The sequence below is a fragment of the Rutilus rutilus genome (assembly GCF_951802725.1).
Source record: "Rutilus rutilus genome assembly, chromosome: 1".
NCBI classification, from domain to species: domain Eukaryota; kingdom Metazoa; phylum Chordata; class Actinopteri; order Cypriniformes; family Leuciscidae; genus Rutilus; species Rutilus rutilus.
In genome coordinates this window covers 71917363-71942296 of record NC_140209.1, presented here as the reverse complement: position 1 = coordinate 71942296, position 24934 = coordinate 71917363, and the positions used below count along the sequence as shown (strand labels likewise).

Genomic DNA, 24934 nt, shown 5'->3' with positions numbered 1-24934 from the left:
CAAATAAGCTTATGTTTTGCAATTTCTGCTCATATGTTAAATATATATAGTATGTTTTGTCAAAAATGAAGTCGTCAACTAAGATGTTATTATAGTGTTTGTTCCAATGTAGGATACATTTAAACTAATGAATCCTTAACTTTAAAATACGTATGATAAAATGTAGGCCTATACTTTATTTTTTTACAAAGAAAGAGTACACTTGAAATATTGTTAAAATTGTAATTGTTGTTGCAATTTGTGGAAAAAGACAAACAAATTCAAAATATTTCAAACTCTCTCTCTCTCTATATATATATACAGTGTATATATATATATATATATATATATACAGTGTTGGGAGTAACGCGTTACAAAAGTAATGTATTACAGTAACTTATTACTTTTTGTTGTAACGCAGTAGTGTAAGGCATTACTAATCAATTTTCAGTAATATTTTACTCGGTACATGTTCAGTAACGCTTGCGTTACAACACACCTTTTAGCCCAAAATTTAATTGTAAAAAAAAAAAAAAAAAAAACGGGGGAAAAAAACGAGACATTAACGAATGAAAAATGCAAGTAAGTTATTACCTGTTCGTGGTCAGTCAATAGCCGCGTGTGGTGTCCAAGTTTGTAAATAACGACTAAATGACAGCTTCTGATATATTTGTATGGCGATTTATTTCATTCATCTCCCTCTTTCAGGTGTACCTTTGTATTGTGTGGCATAGTCCAGTAAAAGCGTGTTTAGGGCATGATTTCGGTCTCTGTGCTCGCGCTGGCCAGTGGAAAAGCAGTTAATGGGAGAATATGGTAGAAGAAGACTGTACATTCGCGGGATGGACGTATGTGCATTACTCTGTTTGTTCTGTGTTTTCTTTCTAACCAGAGAGCAGTCCGTTTTCTTTCGTTTTGAATAGTTCTGTTTAAAAGTAGACATGTCTGACTGTGAGGCAAGTAGGCGCTGAGTTTCGGTTCATTTATATGACAAGCTCGAGGTTCACGCGCCGGCGCCTCCGTGTCCTGGTAATCTCTTGTCTACTATATTTACTACTTCTTATTTATTAAATCCAGGCAATTGGTTGATGAAACATTGATTCAAATTAAGATACAATTATTACAAAACGAAATTCACTTTCAAAACGAAAGAAAGGCTTTGTGCTTTCTGTTTGAGGTCTCTGTGAAAGCTTTAAAGCAGTCTTTTTGTGCCGCTTTCAGAGCGCTCACATCCATAACTGAGAACTGATACGACCGTAACATCGTTTTTCCTCATAAATGCGAACATGAAAAATAAAATAAAATGAATATATTATGTTCTGTGGAGAGCCAACCCTTCTTCATCCGGTGGGTAGTATTAGGCCTACTTTTGGTTTGCTTAGTGTAATTCACAGAATTACTAAAAAATATTTTGCTACCTAAAAGTTAAAGATTTTTTGTGTCATGCATGCATGTCTATTTCCCTGTGTTTCCATGTGTGTAGACTGATATTTGTCTAATGTCTGGACTCCTTTATTAAGGGAGTAGCCTATGGATATATAAACAGACGTTTTAATATATTGGTGTCAAATGCATTTTCTGAGAATTTATATTTCAAGTTTTTACTGCAAATGTCACGTCCATAACGCTGGAATTGCCCAATTTTAAAGAATTTATTCTCAACTAGTTTTGTGGTGTAGGTACGTATTTTATAATGTTAATTTCAAATAATACTATTAGTAATTTAAAGATGTGGTAGCTTTGGATCTGGACGGGAAGGATAACTCTGGGAGTTGGAAGGGGTGTGTCGTGATTCTGCCTTCTCACACTGCGCACCGTGACACAGAGTCGCGGTTTTATATCGCATACAGCCCTAGTCATTTTAGAGTGTTAAGTTCTACTTCTGTAGTTATTTTGGTGAAAGTAACTCAAAAGAAATAGAGGAGTAATGTGACGCATTACAATTCTGAGACAGTAATATTGTAAGGTAAAGAATTACTTTTAAATAACAGTAACAAGTAATGTATAATGTATTACAGTTTGGAAGTAACTTGCACAACACTGTATATATATATATATACTTGTATATATATATATATTAGTATATATTAGTGGTGGGTCGTTATCGGCGTTAACATGCTGCGTTAACGTGAGACTCTTATCGGGCGATAAAAAAAATATCGCTGTTAATCTATTCTCAAAGTTGGGTTGGGAGCTGGGTCTATACTACGCAAGCTATGATGACTTTCACCTTGATATTTAGCGGATGTATACCTAGCCGAATTCGGTTCGGTGTTCGGTACGCATTTTCAAACCGAACGGTTCGTTGGACCATTTTTCCTGCCGACCAAAATTTCGTTATTTCAAATGTAGGCGGGCCACAACATTGTCCAACATCAAATGGCAAAAGTAATGTAAGCGGAACGAAACTGAGCTACTCGTTATTGTGTGGTTGACGGACCATTGTTTATAAGTTTGGACCAAAGCAGCGCAAGCCGATCTTGATCAAGAGATCCAGTAAATAAATCATTTGAATTCGCTACTTAAGTAATAACATTGCTGCGAGATCTAGTGAGAAACATTCACATTTCTCCATTATTAACGGATCAAACAGTGCGTGGAAGCGAGGAAGAAACATTGTGCCATGAATGATCTATCCAGTGTCCACAGATCTGCAACATTTACCATGGATATACTGTAGTAAGTAAAACTAACTGCAACCATGGAAGTTTGGCAGGAATAGTAGGCTATAATGCTTTCAAGTAACATTACGTTGGTTTTATTTTGACATTATGAATAAAATTGCTGCCCTCAAATGTTAATCTGAACTAAAAATAGACCTTTGTTTATAACTACTACAATATTAGGCTACATTTCATTTTTTCCAAGGAGCTGTTTTGTTTTATATGCTCATAAGAAGAGTCTATTATAGCTCCATCATTGCTCAAAGTAAAAAAAAAAAAGTAAAAAAAAAAAAAAAATCATACTTTATTATGTTAGTTTTAATAAAAATAAAACAAATCTCTAGCATTTCTTCACAAGTTCTTTTAAATGTCACTTTGTATTTAAGAAACACGTGCCCTTTAGCCATTATTTGGGTAGCACACATATTCTGAATGCCTTCGGCAGAATTCAAATGAGCCATTTTAATCTAGATTAATTCCAAGATTACAGTGAGATTAATCTAGATTAAAAAATTGTATCTATGCCCACCACTAATATATATATATATAGAGAGAGACACCTCATTATTTTCCTAAAATTCTACAAAAAATACCACATAATGACAATGTGAAAGAATTTTGTTTGAAATCTTTGCAAATGTATGAAAAATAAAAAACCTTACAGCCTTTCTTTCAGAAGTATTTTTGAGTATGATGCTACAAGCTTGGCACACCTATTTTTGGGCAGTTTCTCCCATTCTTCTTTGCAGAACCTCTCAAGCTCCATCAGGTTGAATGGGGAGCGTCGGTGCACAGCCATTTTCAGATCTCACCAGAAAAGTTCAAGTTCAAGTCTGGGCTCTGGCTGGGCCACTCAAGGACATTCACAGAGTTGTCCCGTAGCCACTCCTTTGTTATCTTGGCTATGTTCTTAGGGTCATTGTCCTGTTGGAAGAGGAACCGTCACCCCAGTCTGAGGTCCAGAGTGCTCATGAGAAAATTTTCATCAAGCATGTGAAGGATTCCAAATTTAAGAATTTATTTCAAATATGCTTCCTTACATAAACATCACGGTGAAGAATACTGATTTAGCATTTGAGGTATAAATTATGCTTATTGAGTTTCCAGCAAGAGATTTCCTGCCAGACCGGTTTTACCAGTCTAAGTTAAATGAGTCAGATCACACAGACTCTAACCTCATTGTTTTTAATGGCTCTTTGAGTCACAGTATCACTCAGACTGATGGGATTAGCACACACATGATTTGTCTATGCAACTTGCAATGCAATAGACTGTTATGCTGATTGAATTAGGATTGGCCAGACATTCAGTCTAGGGTGTTTTACCTAAACCTGTATACTTCATTTGCATGCTTTGTTCAACCTCAATGTAAGTCCCTCCCCCTTGGAATGTATATAACTACAATGCATACTGCATTAGAGTTAGACTGTTTTGGAAGAACTGCAGCCACGTCAACGCGAAGTCCTCAATAAAGACTAACTTCTTGAACGTGATCCCAAACGTCTCCTGGTTTCTTGCTTCGACGAAGAAAAGTTTCCAACACATGTCTCTGTAAATTGCTGCATTCATCTTTCGCCTGATCCTGACTAGTCTCCCAGTCCCTGCCGTTGAAAAACATCCCCACAGCATGATGGTGCCACCAACATGTTTCACTGTAGGGATGGTATTGGCCTGGTGATGAACGGTGAAAGGTTTCCTCCAGACGTGACGCTTGCCATTCAGGCCAAAGAGTTCAATGTAGCGCGTGGCTCGTTTTCTAGATCTTATAAATTTCAGATTATGGACCAGACTCAGAAGATTTTCGGATCGACTCGCTGAAGCAAAACTAGCAAAATTTATATTAATAATAAATTCAAATGAATAAATCACTCAGACTACTGGACTGCAATTAATTAAATAAAAGGTAAGTATATTTTCTCTCTTTGTTGGTTGTTGGAATAATTATAGAAATGAAATAAAATAAAACAATTAAACCACTCAGAAACTTTGTTTCTCACAACACTTTTTACAGGTTTCCAGGAACAAAGTGATGAGATGGCTCGCCAGTCCAACCAGGGATAGGAAATCCACAGCAGGACAGAAATCACGGAATCGGAATAGAATCTCAGCAGCAATTCAGGAACTCTCAACAGAGAATTTAGATCAAAGAAAAAAATATACCAAAACAAAATAAACCTGGCCTTGAAAAACAAAGCCAAACACAATTATTAGTATCTCATTCAAATAAACCTTTTTAAACAATCAAAATGAATCTCTTCAATAATTTAAATACATATGCATGCTATTCACCATGTGCTTGATTAACACATTAATCTGAGCTAGCAAGCTAGCACCGCATGGCACACACTTCCCAATAGAGAAAAATACACAATCTCAACAAATAATACGTCTCTGCATTATTTAACGTAACTACATACACTCACATAGTATATTATAAAACATTTTCAACATTTTTTCATATTATTACCCACTTTACCGATGCATTGTTCATATTACTATTACAAAAACAATATTCTCATTAGTCAAACACACTTCTCATAAAGAAAACAGTACTCACCAAGTGTCATGGCAAAGGCTGTGAATACTTATGTACATGTGATTTTTAATTTTTTTATTTTTCCTAATTTTGCCAAGATTTCTTTCTTTCTTTCTTTCTTTCTTTTATTAGGACAACACACATTAATCAACATTTCTGTAAATGTGCCAGTGTTAGCCAGCTGGCTTATTTTCAACTGCAGTGCTTTGGCAAGATGTTTTTAAAACCCTTAAAATAATAAAAAGTACATTATGAGTGTCATGGATGGTTGCTGGTAGACAGATGAGGAAGACGGATACGATACGACGGATACGAAGTACAAAGCTTTATTTACAATAGTTCTGGGGGTGGACGGACGACCGGGAGGACGACAAACAACTAAGTCCAGGGTGGTGATGAAGGTGGAGTGAGCCAAGGGGTGGCCTTGAGCAGGGGCTGATGGATTTCCATCCAGGCCACAGCCAGGATGGTACACCATGGCGGCATTGACGGAGGGAGGAGCCATGAAGAAATACTGATGAGGGCTGCCATGGGGCTGACCGGAGAAGACGACGGCGAGGATGGAGCCCACCGTGCAGCTGATGAGCTGAGGTGGTGGAGAGATAGTGAAAATCCTGGTGGCCGCGACGGAGCCGCAGCGACGACCTCCCGAGAGCGAGGTGGGGGTCCGGAGGTCTGAGGGCGATTCAGAGCGACCGAGGGCAGAGATGGAGCCTGTGGTAGGGCGGAGCAGGAGCCTGTGGTAGGGCGGAGCAAGCCGTAGCAGAAGGGTTGGAGGACGAGAGCAGCAGACAGTCCGCAGCGGAGGTTAAGCGATGTCTAACCTCGGGGGAGTCCGGTGAGACTGAATGGCCGGTGGTCCATGCCGAGGTTGAGGGAGGAAGGAGCACAGGTGCGGGAGCCAGGGCGACAGGTCGAGCGTAGTGCACCGAGGCTGTAGGCGAAGCTACTGAGAGGCACAGGTGGTGCCGAGGGACTGAAGGGTGACGGAGATGACTGGGTGGCACAGATGGCTGGAGACTGGGGGATTGACTGGAGTTCCATACATAAACCAAAAAAACAGTAGAGTGTTCTGAATAGACTGGAAAGGTGGCGGGAGAGGAAGGCTGGGCGCCCTGTTGGGCGCCAGTGAGACAGGTAGTGGAATTGACAGGTTCGGGCAGCAGAAGAGGGGCTAGACAAAAATCCTCTCCAAAAAAAAAAAAAAAATTTTGTAGCCAAAAACTCAGTGGGCGGGGTTCACTTCCAAACCCTCGACGTCCACCAGCACTCCCTCGCCGGTGGATGGCTCGGCTGACTCACACCCCTGGTCAGGCGTGCTGCTGGGGCTCCGTGGCGATGTGGTCCTCGGCTCATTCATTGTGGCGGTCTCCATCACGGTACCTGCGGTGGGCTCAGGTCATCTGAACGCAGATCCGCAGGACGCCAGTACACACTCCACAGGACGCCAGCACCCACTCCACATATGCTGCGAAGCTCCCTCGAGGAACCTCTCCAGGCAGTTATCCGGGAAGGTGGTCTGATGGGCGAGATCCAGACATTTTTATAATGTTCCTCGAGAGAGCATTCTCCCTGCTCAAGGCACATGAGTTTAACTGCCAGAAAATCCATGGTGCAAGCAGGGGTGAAAATGAAACAAAAACACTGAACATGGAAAATGGAAAAGAAAAAAAATCTTACAAACGCGTTCACTTGTTAGGTCCGGAATTCTGTCACGGGTGGTTGCTGGCAGAAAGATGATTAAGACGGATACAATTAAGTACAAAGGTTTATTTACAATAGTTCCAACAGAATGGCAAACGGAGAGCAACACACACACTTAACAGATGATACCGGACACTGAACTGAAACAGAACTGGGGGGAGGTGTGGCGCAATGGATAAGACACATGCCTTTGGTGTGGGAGACCCAGGTTCGAATCCACTGTGAGACATCAATGTGTCCCTGAGCAAGACACTTAACCCCTAGTTGCTCCAGAGGCGTGTGACCTCTGACATATATAGCAATTGTAAGTCGCTTTGGATAAAAGCGTCAGCTAAATGAATAAATGTAAATGTAAATGTAGAACTGAACATATATACAGAAGTTGAGGGTGACTGATGAGTGCACAGCTGAATGTGATTAGTCTCCGTGACAACAAATGAGTGACGAAGGCAGGTGATGACAAAACATAACTCCAAAGTGAGTCCAAACTAACGTGAATGTGACAACGAGGACCTCATAACTCCATAAATACAGCAATAACATCAAAAGAAGAATTTTCAGCACAGGACACAAGCTATGCGAAGCAACAATGAACTACAGAGATTAAAAATGATCACATGTCTGATTTTCTAGAAGCCAGGCTTTAAGACTTTGTGTAAAGGAGTGATATGTGGCACAGTTTGTTATTTAAGTTGGAAGTGTGCTCCACTACGGAGAAGCATGATTGACTAAAAGAGGTGGACCTGAAAGGGATTACACAGTCTCCTCTCTGTGTTGATCTTGTAGACTGGTTGTTAGAATTTAGATTTTAATAAAGTTTAATAAACTCCAAAGTGGTGGAGGAGCTTTTCCATTTAGGATCCTTAACATTAAACAGGCGTCTTGCCAATTTTTCCAGCTAAGGATAACATATTTTCCCAAAATATCACAGTGGTGGTAAGTATTGGATTTTCTGTCTAACACTTTATAGGCCTGCTTATATAAGGAGAGAATGGGCTTCAAAGTTGTACCTTTAGCTAGAGACAAACTGGGCATACAGTATGTTAACTGAGGGATAATCATTGAATTTAAATATTATTTTGCTGCTGTAGTTGTTAGACAGTTTCTTATGTACCTAAAATTAGCCAAATTGTATTTAGTTATTTGCAATACTTTTGCAATGGATAATGTGGAGTCAAGGATAATACCCAGATATTTAACATAAGAGACTACTTGGATGATCTCTCCAGACACATAGGGCCCTATCTTGCACCCAGCGCAATTGACTTTGTACACCGACGCATGTATCATTCCTATTTTGCACCCGCGCAAAGCGGACTTTTCCCTCCACAGAAGCACGTCGGTTAACTAAGAAATACACTTGCGCTCCCCGGGGCGGGGAGGAGGCGTGTTCCGGCGCAAACGTTCCCTCATTCTATTTTACAGGTTTAGAAAACAATTCCGCCACTGGCCGAAAAAAAAACAGTTTAAAGTCAGTGGCGCGTTGCGCATGTTATTCATATGCTATTTTAAGGGCCATAATCAATGTAGCGTGTGCTCAACGCGCATACACTTTAATTCTCTCATCTACACACAGACGCAGCAGTTATCATTTTTGCAAATCATACATTATTACGATAGATAGATAGATAGATAGATAGATAGATAGATAGATAGATAGATAGATAGTTTATTATAAAAGCATACATCTAGCTTACACATTTACCCAAATTATCGTACGCCTGTTTAACCGAAGTTAATTTGGGTGTGTTTCTCCATCCCCAACGTCCCTGACGAGAACGTCAGTCTCATCGGCTGTGAACCGCTCCTGGCGTGCGCCTGGAAAATCCGCCGTTATAATAGATAACGCCGCTATAGAACAAGCGCGCCTGCTCTTAAATGGAATGTGAGATGTCGCTCTGATTGGTTTATTTCACGTTACACCCAAACCACACCTATGAATAATGAAGCTACTTCAGACCAACACATTTTAGATTTGCGTCGGGCGCAAGAGTCATTTATCCCGCCGGTATAATAGCAACAGCGCCCAAGACCCGCCCACAAAGTTACTTGCGTTTTGCGCTTGATGCTTGCGTTTCAGATCGTTAAAATAGGGCCCATAGACTTTGGGATCACAGTCAGTTGCAGAGTGTGTCTTTGTGAAGAACAAACAGTCTTCTTGACATTAAGAAACAAGTGTGAATCATTAAGCCATTTGTTAACATTTATCATTGTTTAACTGAGTTTAAGAGCTGCTTGTTCTTTGGTTCTTGCATGGACAAAATTACGGTATTGTCTGCATACATCATCACATGAAAATGTGTCTCTATTGCACGCATTGTGTTTATCGTGCAATTTATACGCGGAAATGAGTTTTTACGTGCATATGATACGCAGTTTTTGCGTGCATTTGATACGCGCTTTTTTGCTTGTAATACACACGCACCCCACACGACTAATCCTACCCATGCGTAGCACGTACCCTACCACTACTAAACCTACCCATGCATATCACATCACGTAAAAACTCGTTTAGGCGTATAAATTGCACGATAAACACAATGCGTGCTATAGAGACGCATATAGTGTGACCGGGTTGCAGTAACTCACACCTTGCACATACCGAAGGTAAATCATTATATATAAGCTGAACAGCAGGGGTCCCAGGATGAATCCCTGAGGCACACACATTTCATTGCTCAGAAAGGGTGAGGTTTGTTCCTGTCCTATGTCCATGCTTTGCAGTGCAATTGTCTGTGCAACGGCATATATACTATCAGCAAGGGAAACCCAAGGTCTAGGTAGGACCAAGGAACGGACCGGAGCACACAACGTTATAATACTTTATTTAATGGTACAGAACGACTAACGTTTCGACGCCCATGCGTCTTCTTCAGAGTCAAACAATCAATGGCAACGATGTACAGATTTTAAAAGAATATATATACTATATTAAAATATAATTATAATTAGGTGCTATTATTATTTTAAATAGTTCCAAACATCAACATATACTCATTTGCATGATGTTTAAAATGTATACATAAACTAATCATACAAACACATTACATGCGGTTATATGAAAAGTATCAAAACACTGGCTTGTAAGACAAAATCTATTTTACCTACATAGAGAAATTATTATTTTTTTCCTTTTTTCCCTTTATTTTAGTCTCGTCCTTTTTTGTCAACAATATTGCTATTTGATATATCGAGCATTTAAAGACGTCTGTGTCATGACTTTTGTCTTGTTTTAGTAATAGAACAAAGGTGTGTAAATATTTTACACAGTTACATTTTTTACAATTCATTCAAACATCAAGTGGAGTTAATGCAGTAAAATGACAAATGAATATATGTTAATGAACATGTGCTTCAGCATCTGCAAATTTCAAACACTGTTTTATCTACAGTCTGTACCTACAGGCACAAACACATACAGAATGATAGATTTTCACAATACATCCCGTCAAAACTTAAGCAGTCAGTAGAAGCCATAGCGTATACATTACCAGTGTTTGGAGTGACAGTAGCATTTTTGGTGGTATTGTTACTAACTTCTGCAAAAAAAAATAATAAAAAAAAATAATGAATTTTAACTAATAAACAGTTACAAATATAAATTACAAAAGTACAAAAGGCATTTGTTAATGTCACCTCCACAGTATGTCAAAAACAGATAGATGGTCTAATGTAATCGTAGATGTACTACATTACAAAAACACATTCCTGTATGAATGCACAGTTTTTTTACTGTACCTGCGCAGTATGCCAGATTACAGGTATTTGGGCTCACAAACTCATAGACGTAGTAATTGCCAGGACAGGCTTTGACTTTAATGGGATTGGATTGGAAATAGCAGCAGTCACTGCCCCAGTTTCCACAGACAGCTCGAGTGACCACTCCATCCTCAACTGTTGGATGTCCTCCGTTCAGCCACAGTGGAGCAGAAGTTCCACAACTAAATGTGGCAACACATGTGTCCGGCATCTGAGCGCTCTGACCCTGAATGAAGAGACGGTACCACCCGTGCCAGTTGACCGCAGTGTCACACCATGCAAGTTGATGATTGTAGGTGGCTCTCCATGAATCATTCAGCTCAGTATAGCTAAAACAAGGGTCTGTGAAAATAAATCAGTTAGAAAATGTAATTACTATTCATACTATATGGCATGGGATCTACCTAAGAGTGGAGTTAAAAAAAAGCTTTTCTACCTTAAATAAGTTTTAAGTTATACACAGCGAATTGTTAAACATCTCTTCATTTAGAAAAGACAAAAAAGTTGAACCACAAATTTCACAAATCCTGAAGGCATATTTTTCCATTAATATATAGTCTCTTTCATTGTAGGGCCTTTTCTCTCTCTCTCTCTCTCTCTCTCTCTCTCTCTCTCTCTCTCTCTCTCTCTCTCTCTCTCTCTCTCTCTCTCTCTCTCTCTCTCTCTCTCTCCCTCTCCCTCTGTAATAATGTATGGTTTTCTGAAAGAACTGCTGCTGCGTCTGTGTGTAGATGAGATAAGAAAAGTGCATGCGCGTTGTGCACACGCTACATTGATTATGGCCAAGCATGCGCCCTTAAAATAGCATCTGAATAACATGCACAACACGCCACTGACTTTAGACTAGGTTTTTCCTGGTCAGTGGCGGAATTGTTTTCTAAACCTGTAAAATAGGAATGATACATGCGTCGGTGTACAAAGTCAATTGCGCTGGGTGCAAGATAGGGCCCCATGATTTTTATACTGTGCAAACTGTATTCTATCCATTAACTTTAACTCTACCTCTGAAAACAACCACCACCGAAAACATTCTGCATTTTTACATTTAAAAAATATTATTTAGTATGACTTACAAGCCGTTTTCCTCATAGAGACCAAAATATGTCCCTACAAGATCATACATTTATTTTCCTTGTAAAAATGTATCCTCCCACCCCACACACAATTTCTGTCTTTTTCTCTTTCTTGATAATTCTTTCAAATATAAAATAGACATAATCTGCTCAATAACTGTTCTTTCCTTTATCTCGCTGTCTTAATTAAAGTGGTATGTGGGATAATCCATGACTCAGTGTGCATTACACCATTTTAATGAAGATATACAGTTGTAATCCAAGTTATCCAACCCCCATTACAATTCAGGTTTATTGGCAACATTTACAAACTTTCAGCTTTTTGAACAAATCAAACAAAAGTAATTGAAATAGCTCAACACAACAAATGTTTCAAGTGGTTTTCCCAAATTCAACTGAAAAAGCTACTTTTAATGACTTCTGCAGTCTCAAAATTATAAAAAAATTTATCAGGTTCTTCTCAGGTTTGTTCTATTCACACCACAAATCTGGTACAACCCCATTTCCAGAAAGATTGGGACATTTTGTAAAATGCAATAAAGAATCTGTGATTTGTTAATCAGTGTTTAAGTTTTTACAAATATTTCCAATGTTTTTACTAACCAACTTAATTGTATTTTGTACATTTAAAACCTTTACTTTGAATTCAATTTGTAATAATTTGGGAATTGAGGATACTAATTGTTGCAGTTTTGCAAGTGAAATTTTTACCCAATGTCGCCTGATATAAGACATCTCCTCAACAGTCCGTGGTCGTTGTTGTCTGATTTGCTTTTTCATGATGGGTCATACATTTTCAATGGGAGACAGATTTGGACTGCAGGCAGCCCGTCAGGCACATCCCTTCTACTGTGTACTATACGAAACCTCTCTGTTGTAGTGCGTGCAGAATGAGGGCTGGCATTGTTTTGCTTTCCAGGAAAGATTTAATCTTTCATCTTTGGGACTGAGAACTCCATGTCTGTTTTTCCCAAAAACAAGCTGAAACATGAACTCATTTGACCACAGCACACATTTCCACTGTCTTCTAGACCAGTGCTTCTCAATCTTTTTTCAATAACGTACCATCTATCAAATTTTTTCTCAGCCAAGTACCCCCTGACCGGCCCCAATCATTTGAGAATCATTTGAGCTCCCTCCAAAGATTCTCTATTGGGTTTAGGTCTGGAGACTGGCTAGGCCACGCCAGAACCTTGATATGCTTCTTACAGAGCCACTCCTTGGTTATCCTGGCTGTGTGCTTCTGGTCATTGTCATGTTGGAAGACCCAGCCTCGACCCATCTTCAATGCTCTAACTGAGGGAAGGAGGTTGTTCCCCAAAATCTCGCAATACATGGCTCCGGTCATCCTCTCCTTAATACAGTGCAGTCGCCCTGTCCCATGTGCAGAAAAACACCCCCAAAGCATGATGCTACCACCCCCATGCTTCACAGTAGGGATGGTGTTCTTGGGATGGTACTCATCATTCTTCTTCCTCCAAACACGTTTAGTGGAATTATGACCAAAAAGTTCTATTTTGGTCTCATCTGACCACATGACTTTCTCCCATGACTCCTCTGGATCATCCAAATGGTCATTGGCAAACTTAAGACGGGCCTTGACATGTGCTGGTTTAAGCAGGGGAACCTTCCGTGCCATGCATGATTTCAAACCATGACGTCTTAGTGTATTACCAACAGTAACCTTGGAAACGGTGGTCCCAGCTCTTTTCAGGTCATTGACCAGCTCCTCCCGTGTAGTTCTGGGCTGATTTCTCACCTTTCTTAGGATCATTGAGACCCCACGAGGTGAGATCTTGCATGGAGCCCCAGTCCGAGGGAAATTGACAGTCATGTTTAGCTTCTTCCATTTTCTAATGATTGCTCCAACAGTGGACCTTTTTTCACCAAGCTGCTTGGCAATTTCCCCGTAGCCCTTTCCAGCCTTGTGGAGGTGTACAATTTTGTCTCTAGTGTCTTTGGACAGCTCTTTGGTCTTGGCCATGTTAGTAGTTGGATTCTTACTGATTGTATGGGGTGGACAGGTGTCTTTATGCAGCTAACGACCTCAAACAGGTACATCTAATTTAGGATAATAAATGGAGTGGAGGTGGACATCTTAAAGGCAGACTAACAGGTCTTTGAGGGTCAGAATTCTAGCTGATAGACAGGTGTTCAAATACTTATTTGCAGCTGTATCATACAAATAAAGTTAAAAAATCATATATTGTGATTTCTGGATTTTTTTTTTTAGATTATGTCTCTCACAGTGGACATGCACCTACGATGGCAATTTCAGACCCCTCCATGATTTCCAAGTGGGAGAACTTGCAAAATAGCAGGGTGTTCAAATACTTATTTTCCTCACTGTATATATACTGTATATATATATATATATATATATATATATATATATATATATATATATATATATATATAAATCTTATAATGATGACACATCCAAGAGTTTTTCCTGGTGACAGAGAGGGAGCTTGTTTCTGCTTTCTTCTGACAAAAGAAACGGGTTTCTCACCCAACTGAGCTGTGCAGATTTCTCCTCCATGTCAGGAAAGTATGAGTTAAAACTCACAATCAGGTTGGCCAAATGTTCTTCTATGATGGACTTCACTGGTGCTCTCTCCACATCTTCCCTGGAGAGGAAAGCATCCACCTGAGAAAAGCAGGTGAGATCCCCCTGTACACATGTCCGTTTCCACAACTCTGCTTTCTTCAGAAAACCACCCACCTTGTCATACAGGTTCAGAACGTGGGTGTCCTTGCCCTGCAGACACACATTCAGCTCATTCAATTTGCTGAATATATCTGCCAGGTAGCACAGCTTTGCAAGCCAATCTTTATCTTCAAAAAGGGTAGCATATGGAGATCTTTGCTCTGACAAAAAGGTGTGTACCTCCGCCCGTAGTTCCAAAAGCCTGCTCAGTATCCTCTCTCGAGATAGCCAGTGCACTTCTGTGTGTAGCAGCAGTTGTGTGTGTTCAGCTCCCATGTCCTCACAAAGGCGGTGAAACAGTCGTGCAATGAGTGGCCTTGACTTAATAAAGTTAATCACTTTAATGCTGTCATTCAAAACATCATGCAACACAGGACTTATATTTTTGGATGCAAGTGCTTCCCTGTGTATTACACAGTGAGTCCACTGCACTTATGGATGTTCACTTCTAATACGCGCCATAAGTCAAGTCAAGTCAAGTATATTTGTATAGCGCTTTTCACAATACAAATTGTATCAAAGCAGCTTCACAGTATTAAATTAAAATAATACAACAAGGTTTGTTTCAAGTGGAATTTATTGATTGATAATATAAAATTAGATATCCCCAAAATATCCCCAACTGAGCAAGCCAAAGGCAACAGTGGCAAGGAACCGAAAAACTCCATCAAGTGACCTAATGGTGTCCTAAAACTCCACCAGGTGACCTAATGGAGAAAAAAAAAACCTTGGGAGAACCCAGGCTCAGTCGGGGGCCAGTTCTCCTCTGACATTTATGAACTAGAGGCCGGATTGTACAGGTCCTTCTCAAAAAATTAGCATATTGTGATAAAGTGCATTATTTTCCATAATGTAATGATAAAAATGAAACTTTCATATATTTTAGATTCATTGCACACCAACTGAAATATTTCAGGTCTTTTATTGTTTTAATACTGATGATTTTGGCATACAGCTCATGAAAACCCAAAATTCCTATCTCAAAAAATTAGCATATTTCATCCGACCAATAAAAGAAAAGTGTTTTTAATACAAAAAAAGTCAACCTTCAAATAATTATGTTCCGTTATGCACTCAATACTTGGTCGGTAATCCTTTTTCAGAAATGACTGCTTCAATGCGGCGTGGCATGGAGGCAATCAGCCTGTGGCACTGCTGAGGTTTTATGGAGGCCCAGGATGCTTCGATAGCGGCCTTAAGCTCATCCAGAGTGTTGGGTCTTGCGTCTCTCAACTTTCTCTTCACAATATCCCACAGATTCTCTATGGGGTTCAGGTCAGGAGAGTTGGCAGGCCAATTGAGCACAGTAATACCATGGTCAGTAAACCATTTACCAGTGGTTTTGGCACTGTGAGCAGGTGCCAGGTCGTGCTGAAAAATGAAATCTTCATCTCCATAAAGCTTTTCAGCAGATGGAAGCATGAAGTGCTCCAAAATCTCCTGATAGCTAGCTGCATTGACCCTGCCCTTGATAAAACACAGTGGACCAACACCAGCAGCTGACATGGCACCCCAGACCATCACTGACTGTGGGTACTTGACACTGGACTTCAGGCCTTTTGGCATTTCCTTCTCCCCAGTCTTCCTCCAGACTCTGGCACCTTGATTTCCGAATGACATGCAAAACTTGCTTTCATCCAAAAAAAGTACTTTGGACCACTGAGCAACAGTCCAGTGCTGCTTCTCTGTAGCCCAGGTCAGGCGCTTCTGCCGCTGTTTCTGGTTCAAAAGTGGCTTGACCTGGGGAATGCGGCACCTGTAGCCCATTTCCTGCACACGCCTGTGCACGGTGGCTCTGGATGTTTCTACTCCAGACTCAGTCCACTGCTTCCGCAGGTCCCCCAAGGTCTGGAATCGGTCCTTCTCCACAATCTTCCTCAGGGTCCGGTCACCTCTTCTCGTTGTGCAGCGTTTTTTGCCACACTTTTTCCTTCCCACAGACTTCCCACTGAGGTGCCTTGATACAGCACTCTGGGAACAGCCTATTCGTTCAGAAATTTCTTTCTGTGTCTTACCCTCATGCTTGAGGGTATCAATGATGGCCTTCTGGACAGCAGTCAGGTCGGCAGTCTTACCCATGATTGCGGTTTTGAGTAATGAACCAGGCTGGGAGTTTTTAAAAGCCTCAGGAATCTTTTGCAGGTGTTTAGAGTTAATTAGTTGATTCAGATGATTAGGTTAATAGCTCGTTTAGAGAACCTTTTCATGATATGCTAATTTTTTGAGATAGGAATTTTGGGTTTTCATGAGCTGTATGCCAAAATCATCAGTATTAAAACAATAAAAGACCTGAAATATTTCAGTTGGTATGCAATGAATCTAAAATATATGAAAGTTTAATTTTTATCATTACATTATGGAAAATAATGAACTTTATCACAATATGCTCATTTTTTTAGAAGGACCTGTAGTTTGAACTGTAAGATTAAAAATATTATATGAATGCCTGGCCGAAAAGATGCGACTTTAATCTAGTTTTAAACTGGGAGAGCGAGTCTGAGCAACGAACAGTATCAGGAAGGCTATTCCAGAGTTTTGGAGCTAAATGTGAAAATGCTCTCCCTCCTTTGGTGGATCTGGATATCCTAGGTATGACCAAAAGCCTTGAATTTAGTGATCTTAAAGTGCGCGATGGATTATAGGGCAATAGAAGATCCGTTAAATAGACTGGAGCTAAGCCGTTTAGGGCTTTATAAGTCAGTAGCAATACCTTGTAAATAATACGGAACTTTATAGGTAACCAATGTAGTGATGATAAAATCGGTGTTATATGATCATATTTTCTTGATCTAGTAAGAACTCTAGCGGCGGCATTCTGGACTAACTGTAGCTTGTTAATTGAGGATGCAGGACAACCAGCTAATAAAGCATTACAGTAATCTAGTCTCGAGGTCATGAATGCATGAACTAGCTTTTCTGCATCAGAAACTGATAGCATATTACGTAGCTTAGCAATGTTTCTAAGGTGGAAAAAGGCTGTTTTTGTAACATATGAAATATGATTTTCAAAAGACAGGTTACAGTCGAGTATAACACCCAGGTCTTTTACTGTAGAGGATAAAGTAACAGGACATCCTACGATGTTAAAGTTGTAGTGTGAGAGGTTTTGTGGGCGGTTTTTTGAACCGATGATTAGTACCTCTGTCTTGTCTGGATTTAATAAAAGAAAATTACGCGTCATCCAATCTTTTATATCTTTAACACACTCTGTCAATTTGAAATGCTATTTCATGCATACTGAGTTTTTTACACTGTTAAAGAGTTGGATTCCCATGCTAAACATGGACAAAGTTTCAAAAATTAAGTTGTACGTTTGATGGAGTATTTCTGTACCAAAAATACTCCTTCCGGTTTGTCACAAGTTTCGGAAAGTTTTTTTTCGAGTATGGGCCTGTGTGACGTCAGATGGAGCGGAATTTCCTTATACGGGTCCTAAGGGCACTTCTGCCGGAAGGGCGCGTAGACCAGAGCGAGAGCGCGAAAGCAGTACGCCCATCAAAGCGCTGTGCTCGGCTTAAGGGAAGTATTTGCCGGATTTGCAGATCTAATGCTTAAGGATGGAGCAGTCCCAACGATAAAGGTTCACGGTTGTGCGTTGGAACCGCAGGCAGTGAGTAAAACTGCTTCAAATGTCTCTGTGTTGTTAGCTATCGGCGTGTAAGCACAGCAAGTAAACAACATGATCACGTATAACTTAGTTGATGTATATGGAGCATGCGATGTATGTGTGTTTAAATACATTTGTTTAGCTGGCCACTGTAGGTGTCTGTTTGTTTATTGTAAAACCACTCCAAACAACAATACACAATCCCCCATTTCACTGCCCATCTCACGTTTTTCTAAGCAAAAATGCGTTCTGTAGGCTATGTATGCTCGTGATTCTTTAGCTCCGCCCACACGGCACGCCTCCAGCCGCTCGTTTTTTTCCGGAAAGACTCGGTACAGCCTATCTTTCTTTTATAAATATAATAAGACTAAAGACTTTTAGGAGATATGAAGGATGCACTACTCAAGATTAATATGAGATTTACTGAAACTGAGTGTTTCACCCCCCCTTTAACACGGCCTGTGATTGACGCGGCTCCGTCAGTGCAGACACTCTTGCAGTTTCTCCAGTCCAGCTCATTTTCAATGAAGAAGTTATCCACAACATTAGAAAGGTCTTCTCCTGTTGTTTTCCCCTCTAAGCTCTTGCAGAAAAGTACCTCTTCATAAATGTCGTTGATATCCACATACCTCACAAAAGCAATAATCTGTGCCTTGCCACTGACATCGGTCGACTCATCAAGCTGGAGTGAAAATGCTTCGCCAAGTTTTCCCAGAACTTGTTCAACAATATCCACTCCCATTCTTTCTATTCTGTGGGAAACGTTGTCATTAGACAAAGGCACCGGTTTTAATTTATCCGCTGCATTTTCTTCCAGCATTGTCTCAGATAATACAACAGCGGCTGGGAGTAACAGGTCCTCAGCGATCGTGAAAGGCATTTTTGCTTTAGCTACGAGCAGTGACACCGCATATGACGCCTGTAGTGCTTTGGCTGATGTTGTGGAGACTTTTTGCATTGTTTCTCCACTTTGGCTTTCTTTTTTTCTTAATCCTCCCCGTTCTCCGCTGTAGTATTGCTAAGTTTTAACCACACTGAAAAACCCAACAAGTTAACTCAACTCAAACCGATTGAATAAAAACTGATTGCGGCAAACCATTTAAAGGTGCTATAAGCGATCTCGGTTGGCGTAACCTCTTGTTGATGTTTGAATTATTATCAAACAAAACGGAGAATAGCTAGACCCTCCCTCTTCCTCATCCACGCACTAACCCCCTGAACCCCACCCCCACATCATTCTTGTCGGTTATTGGCTGGAACAGTTTGTTATGTTTCGTGCTGCGGGTCGCTCTGTTTGTTGCTCAGTTTGTTTTTGCTGCAGTTTGTGGAGCGTGGGCTGTCTGCAGAGACCGTGTTTTTTTACAGTGTGTTCAGGGGACAGGCAGCTAGCGGATAGTGAGGAGATGTTTGCGGTATGTGAAAAAAAAATCGCTTATAGCACCTTTAAGTTTAAAAATAAATACATATTTATTTATTTATTTATTTCAGGTTTATTTAACAGGGACAATGCACACTAATAATACATAATTAAATGTACAGTGTGCCAGAATTAGCCCAAAGGCTATTTTACATCTGCTGTCCCTGGACAGATCTTAAGATGTCACACCTAAAAAAAAAAAAGTAAACAAAAGGATTAAAATATTACATACATGTTAGAGCCAGCCAACCTCATCGGCATAGCACAAGAAGCACAAACAAACAAACAGACAGGACAGAGAAGACAGAGGAGCAGCAAGATTTCATGTCAAATGTAATGTTGACAGTCCTGACTACCTGTTAGCCACTTCTTTAAGGTAATTTTAAAACAAGCGTACGTTTTCAAATTCCTAATGTGTATTGGAATGAGGTTCCATTCACGAACAGCCCTGACTGAGAAAGCTGTTTGACCAAGCGCACTCTTCCTCAACGGTATAATGCAGTCACCTCTTGCTGCACTCCTTATAGATCTGCAAGCATTTGGTGCTGTTCTCACAAACGGATGCAATACAGGAGGAGCCAGTCCATGCAAAATGTTGTACACAAGACAGAGATCTACATATATAATCAAGTTTTCGAAATTCAATAGACTATATTTTTTTAAAACATGACAATAATGATAATATATGGATTTCCTATCAAGTACTTTAATAGTTTTCTTATATAGGGAGAGTAGTGGTTTGAGAGAAGTGTTGCTAGCTTGTGACCAGGTTGTCAAACAATAGGTTATATGAGATAAAATCATTGAGTGCATGAACATCATAGCGGCCCTTTTTGACATGCAGCTACGAACATATCTAAAATTTGCCAGGTTGTACTTAATGCGATTACAAACCTTCTTAATATGTAATTTAAAAGTAAGATTGTTATCTATATATACTCCAAGGTATTTAAAATCTGAGACGACTTGTAGTCTCTCCCCTGCTACGACTACATCAGGTTCTACACAGCGGCTTTTAGATTTACTAAAAAACATACATACAGTTTTGGATACATTCAGTTGAAGGCAGTTGTGATTTAACCACTCTGTAATCTTTTGCATTGAGTTTGATAGCAGATCAGCAGCTTGTGCTGCACTGTTAGCATGTACAAAGATTACTGTGTCATCTGCATACATTTGGATGTTGGCATTAGGACAAACATTTGGCGAGTCATTTACATACAAAGAAAATAAAAGTGGACCCAAAATAGAGCCCTGTGGGACACCTGCAGACAAGGCAATAACACCTGATTGATGATTCCTAACTCTAACGAACTGAGTTCGATGTGTTAAATAAGATTCTACCCATTTCATAGTGCCTGTATCGAAATTAAAAGTTTGTAATTTAGATAGAAGAACTCCATGATTAATGGTGTCAAAAGCTTTTTTTAAATCTAGAAAAACAGCACCAACAACCCCTCCTCGATCCAACTGTGACTTGACTTTGTCAACGAAATAGCAATTGGCTGTTTCTGTTGAATGATTAATACGGAAGCCGAATTGATATGGATGTAAATAATAGGAACTGGTATTTAAATGAGTTATCATTTGTTCTAAAACAAGTTTTTCGGCCACCTTGCAAACCACCGGCAGGATACTAATAGGTCTGTAGTTGCAGATGGACAAACGATCACCTCCTTTAAATACAGGAAAGACTGCAGCCAACTTCCACACATTTGGGAACAATCCCTGAGCAATTGAAAGGTTAACAATTTTCGTAACTGGGTATACTAATGATTCAGAGAGCTCTTTCAACATAACAGTGTTCATTCCTACATTCCTTCCTCATTCATATGAGTATATATTTATTTTTAAACTTAAATGGTTTGCCGCAATCAGTTTCCTCAATTGGTTTGAGTTGAGTTAACTTGTTGGGTGTTTCAGTCTGTTTGTTTAAGCAACTGGCTTCCTGCTCGACGTAATTCAAATTCTTCTTCTCTGATTTAGGTAATTTACAAACACATTTAAAATAGAAACATTTTATATACAAATGTGGTTTACATAAACATTTTATTAAACTTATTGTCATAATTATGGATGATTTTGTATATCTTTTAAATTAATTTAAATTAATTAATTTAAATTCATTTTATTTATTTATTTTTTATAAATCTCACGTACCCCCATTTGAGAATCACTGTTCTAGACCATCTGAGATGAGATCGGGCCCAGATAACTCACTGGCATCTCCGCACAGAACTTATGTTTAGCTTTCTCCTTGTATAACAGAGATTCAAGTTACTGTTCTTGATGCAGCGTCAGACTGAATTAAGTGAAAACGGTTTTCCAAAAAAATCTTGAGCACATGTGGCTGTATTTAACACAGTAGCACGATGGTTTCTCATGCAATGCCATCTGATGGATCAAAGGTCACGCACATTCAACAGAGGTCAACTGCCTTGCCACAGACTAAGAATTCTCTGGATTCCCTGAATCTCTTCACAAAATTATGGTAAATGGTGAAAGACAAATTCTTAGCAAACTTGCATTGAGAAATGTGATTTTTGAATTTGGCACAAAGTGGTCAGCCATGACCCATATTTGCTTGCAAAGACAGGAGAAAGCTCCTTTTTCACCCAAACATGATACCAGAAGAGTTTCAAAAGAGTTTAACTTGAATATTCTATCATCTTTTCACTTTCACTAACATCTTTTCTCTGTCCCAACTTTTTTGAAGTGTGTTGCAGCCATCAAAATAAAAATTTGTTTATATTTGTTGTATTCAAAATATAACTATGTTGGTCAGTGAAAACATTGGAAAACTTTTCTTTGTACTTTGTACTTTTGTCAGATTAAAAAGGGTTTAAGATAATTAAAATGATAGATTGTAGATTTTATTGCATTTTGCCAACTTCTCTGGAAATGGGGTTGTACTTCAAAGGTCAATCAATAATTACCTGCCAATGTTGATGCAGATGTTGTTGTTGCAGATGTTATTAATGGAGATGACGTTGTTGCAGATGTCATTAATGGAGATGTTGTTGGTGCAGTCGTTGTTTGTGCCCTGACTATTAAAGAGAAAAAGAGATGATTCAAGTTCAGAAAATTCAATACAGGAAATTGGAAACTGCATTTTTATTTTTAATTAATATTGTCATTGTTCTTGTTATGATAAGACTGAAAATTAAACTGAAGGTAAATAAAACCTTACTCAGTGCCAGGACTGATATGAACACCAGCAGAAGCTGTAAAACCGGATCCAATCTCATGATGATGAAGTCAGAGATAAAACCAGCATGTAACAGGAGTCCTTCTTCTGTAATCATAGAGCATTATTTGAGCATCATGCATAATTATAAATGCATTTAAACCAATGTTAGTTTGGAATCTCTCTTAATAAAAACCCTTATTAGAAATTACAAAATTCAATAAAATCTTACTGGAGTCATTTACAGTCTTTAAAATAAATGAAACAGCTAAAATTCATCATCAAATTATTATCAAACTATTATAAATATTTTCAATGATCAAACTTTTTTCTGCTATGTTCTTACCTTAAGATTGATTACGATGTACATACAGGTGAAACTCGAAAAATTAGAATATCGTGCAAAAGTTAATTTATTTCAGTTTTTCTGTAATTCTGAATGTGCTTTATTAAGTCCAGAGTCAACACAACTGTCTACCAGGACATTTTAGAGCACTTCATGCTTCCTTCAGCAGACAAGCTTTATGGAGATGCTGACTTCATTTTCCAGCAGGACTTGGCACCTGTCCACACTGCCAAAAGAACCAAAACCTGGTTCAATGGCCATGGGATTACTGTGCTTGATTGGCCAGCAAACTCGCCTGACCTTAACCCCATAGAGAATCTATGGTGCATTGCCAAGAGAAAGATGAAAGACATGAGACAAAACAATGCAGAAGAGCTGAAGGCCGCTATTGAAGCATCCTGGTCTTCCATAACACCTCAGCAATGCCACAGGCTGATAGCATCCATGCTACTCCACATTGAGGCAGTGCAAAATGGCCCCAAACCAAGTACTGAGTACATATGCATGATTATACTTTTCAGCGGGCTGACATTTCTGTATGTAAAATCCTTCTTTTTTTTTATTCATTTCATGTAATATTCTAATTTTCTGTGATTTTGAATTTGGGGTTTTCATAAGCTGTAAGCCATTATCATCAAAATTATAACAAGTAAAGTCTTGAAATATCTCACTGTGCATGTAATGAGTCTATATAATATATTAGTTTCACCTTTTAAGTTGAATTACTGAAATGAATTAACTTTTGCACGATATTCAAATTTTTCGAGTTTCACCTGTGTATATATATATATATATAGCACCATTATTTTTATTTCAATACATTCCACAAGGAAGGACAAACATTCTAATTTGAGAATATAGTTTATGGAGCTTAACATTAAAGAGAAAGATTTGACTTACCTCAGACTGCTTCTTCTGCTGCTCTTCTACCTGATGTGGATTAGCAGGAAGTTGACTGATTTTAAATGTGTTACGGCCCGTGTTTAAGAGGATCATCTGGAATGAAAAAACAAAAAGGGGGTGGAGGGGGTGGAGGAGGAGGAGGTGGAAGAGGAGGAAGAGGAAAGTGAAGGGCAAGGGCGAGGAGACAAGATACTCTAGTTTCCCATATCTTTGTCCATGGTATGACTATGAGGGAGGTTCGGCTACGAGTAAGGCCAAATTTGAGTCACTTCACCGTCACCTCAATCATAAGAACCTTCCAGGAGAAAAACAGGTACAGTAGATGTACTTCAGACTGCTCTGTAACTTTTGAGAGCTGCACTAAGTGCTGTTACAACACATACATGTACCGTAGCTGCATCAAATTACCTCACATACAGATAGAGTTTTCTGATTGCTTCCATTTTGTGAAAAGGATGTGTTACTGTTACAATAATTAGTACTTCTATTTTTCTAGGACACAGAGATGATGAAATGGAAGAAGCCTGCCAAATATTTCAGTTCAAATTACTATTATTATTATTATGTGTGCCAGCAGGGAACAGGCATGCAAGAGGATTTCCCCCCGCTGCCTGGCAATCACAAAGACGGGATTGCTGAGGCGGAATCATTTTGTGTGTGTGTGTGTGTGTGTTGTACAACATAACACAAGAAACATAACTTCCCAGTTTTGGAAATGTTGTTTTAAATTTCCTGCACCAGGATGTAAGACTATGTTGTAGTGTGTGTTTTTGTGAGGGCTTGATGTAAAAAAAGATTGTGTGCATAAGTACGTGTAAACTCACATGCATGCCTGTGTGTGTTGGGTATTTATATGCTTGAGAGACAAAAAGGAATTTCCCCTTCCTGTTGAGTAACATCACTTACATATCACTTAAATTCATTAAAGCATCATTAACAAACTGATATTAAGGTTAACTTTTGAGCTTGGCTATTGGCCCAACAACCTGGAACATTGACATAAGACCTGCGCGTTAAGTTTTCCCCCCACCCAACGCAAAACGTCGTCAA

General features: G+C 39.3%; 1 protein-coding gene across 1 annotated transcript in view; it reads right to left on the bottom strand.

Annotated features, from left to right (window-relative positions):
- LOC311305936 (uncharacterized protein) overlaps positions 1–23938 on the bottom strand; it is a 32411-nt gene extending 8473 nt beyond the window's left edge. The window contains exons 1-5 of the mRNA XM_084433989.1: positions 23882–23938; positions 22639–22743; positions 22385–22495; positions 10621–10983; positions 10374–10421 (exon numbers count right to left, since the gene is read on the bottom strand). Coding sequence (XP_084290115.1) covers positions 10374–10421; positions 10621–10983; positions 22385–22495; positions 22639–22696 — 580 coding nt within the window. The 5' untranslated portion in view covers positions 22697–22743; positions 23882–23938. The remainder of the gene's footprint in view (positions 1–10373; positions 10422–10620; positions 10984–22384; positions 22496–22638; positions 22744–23881) is intronic.
- Positions 23939–24934: the final 996 nt, after the last annotated feature.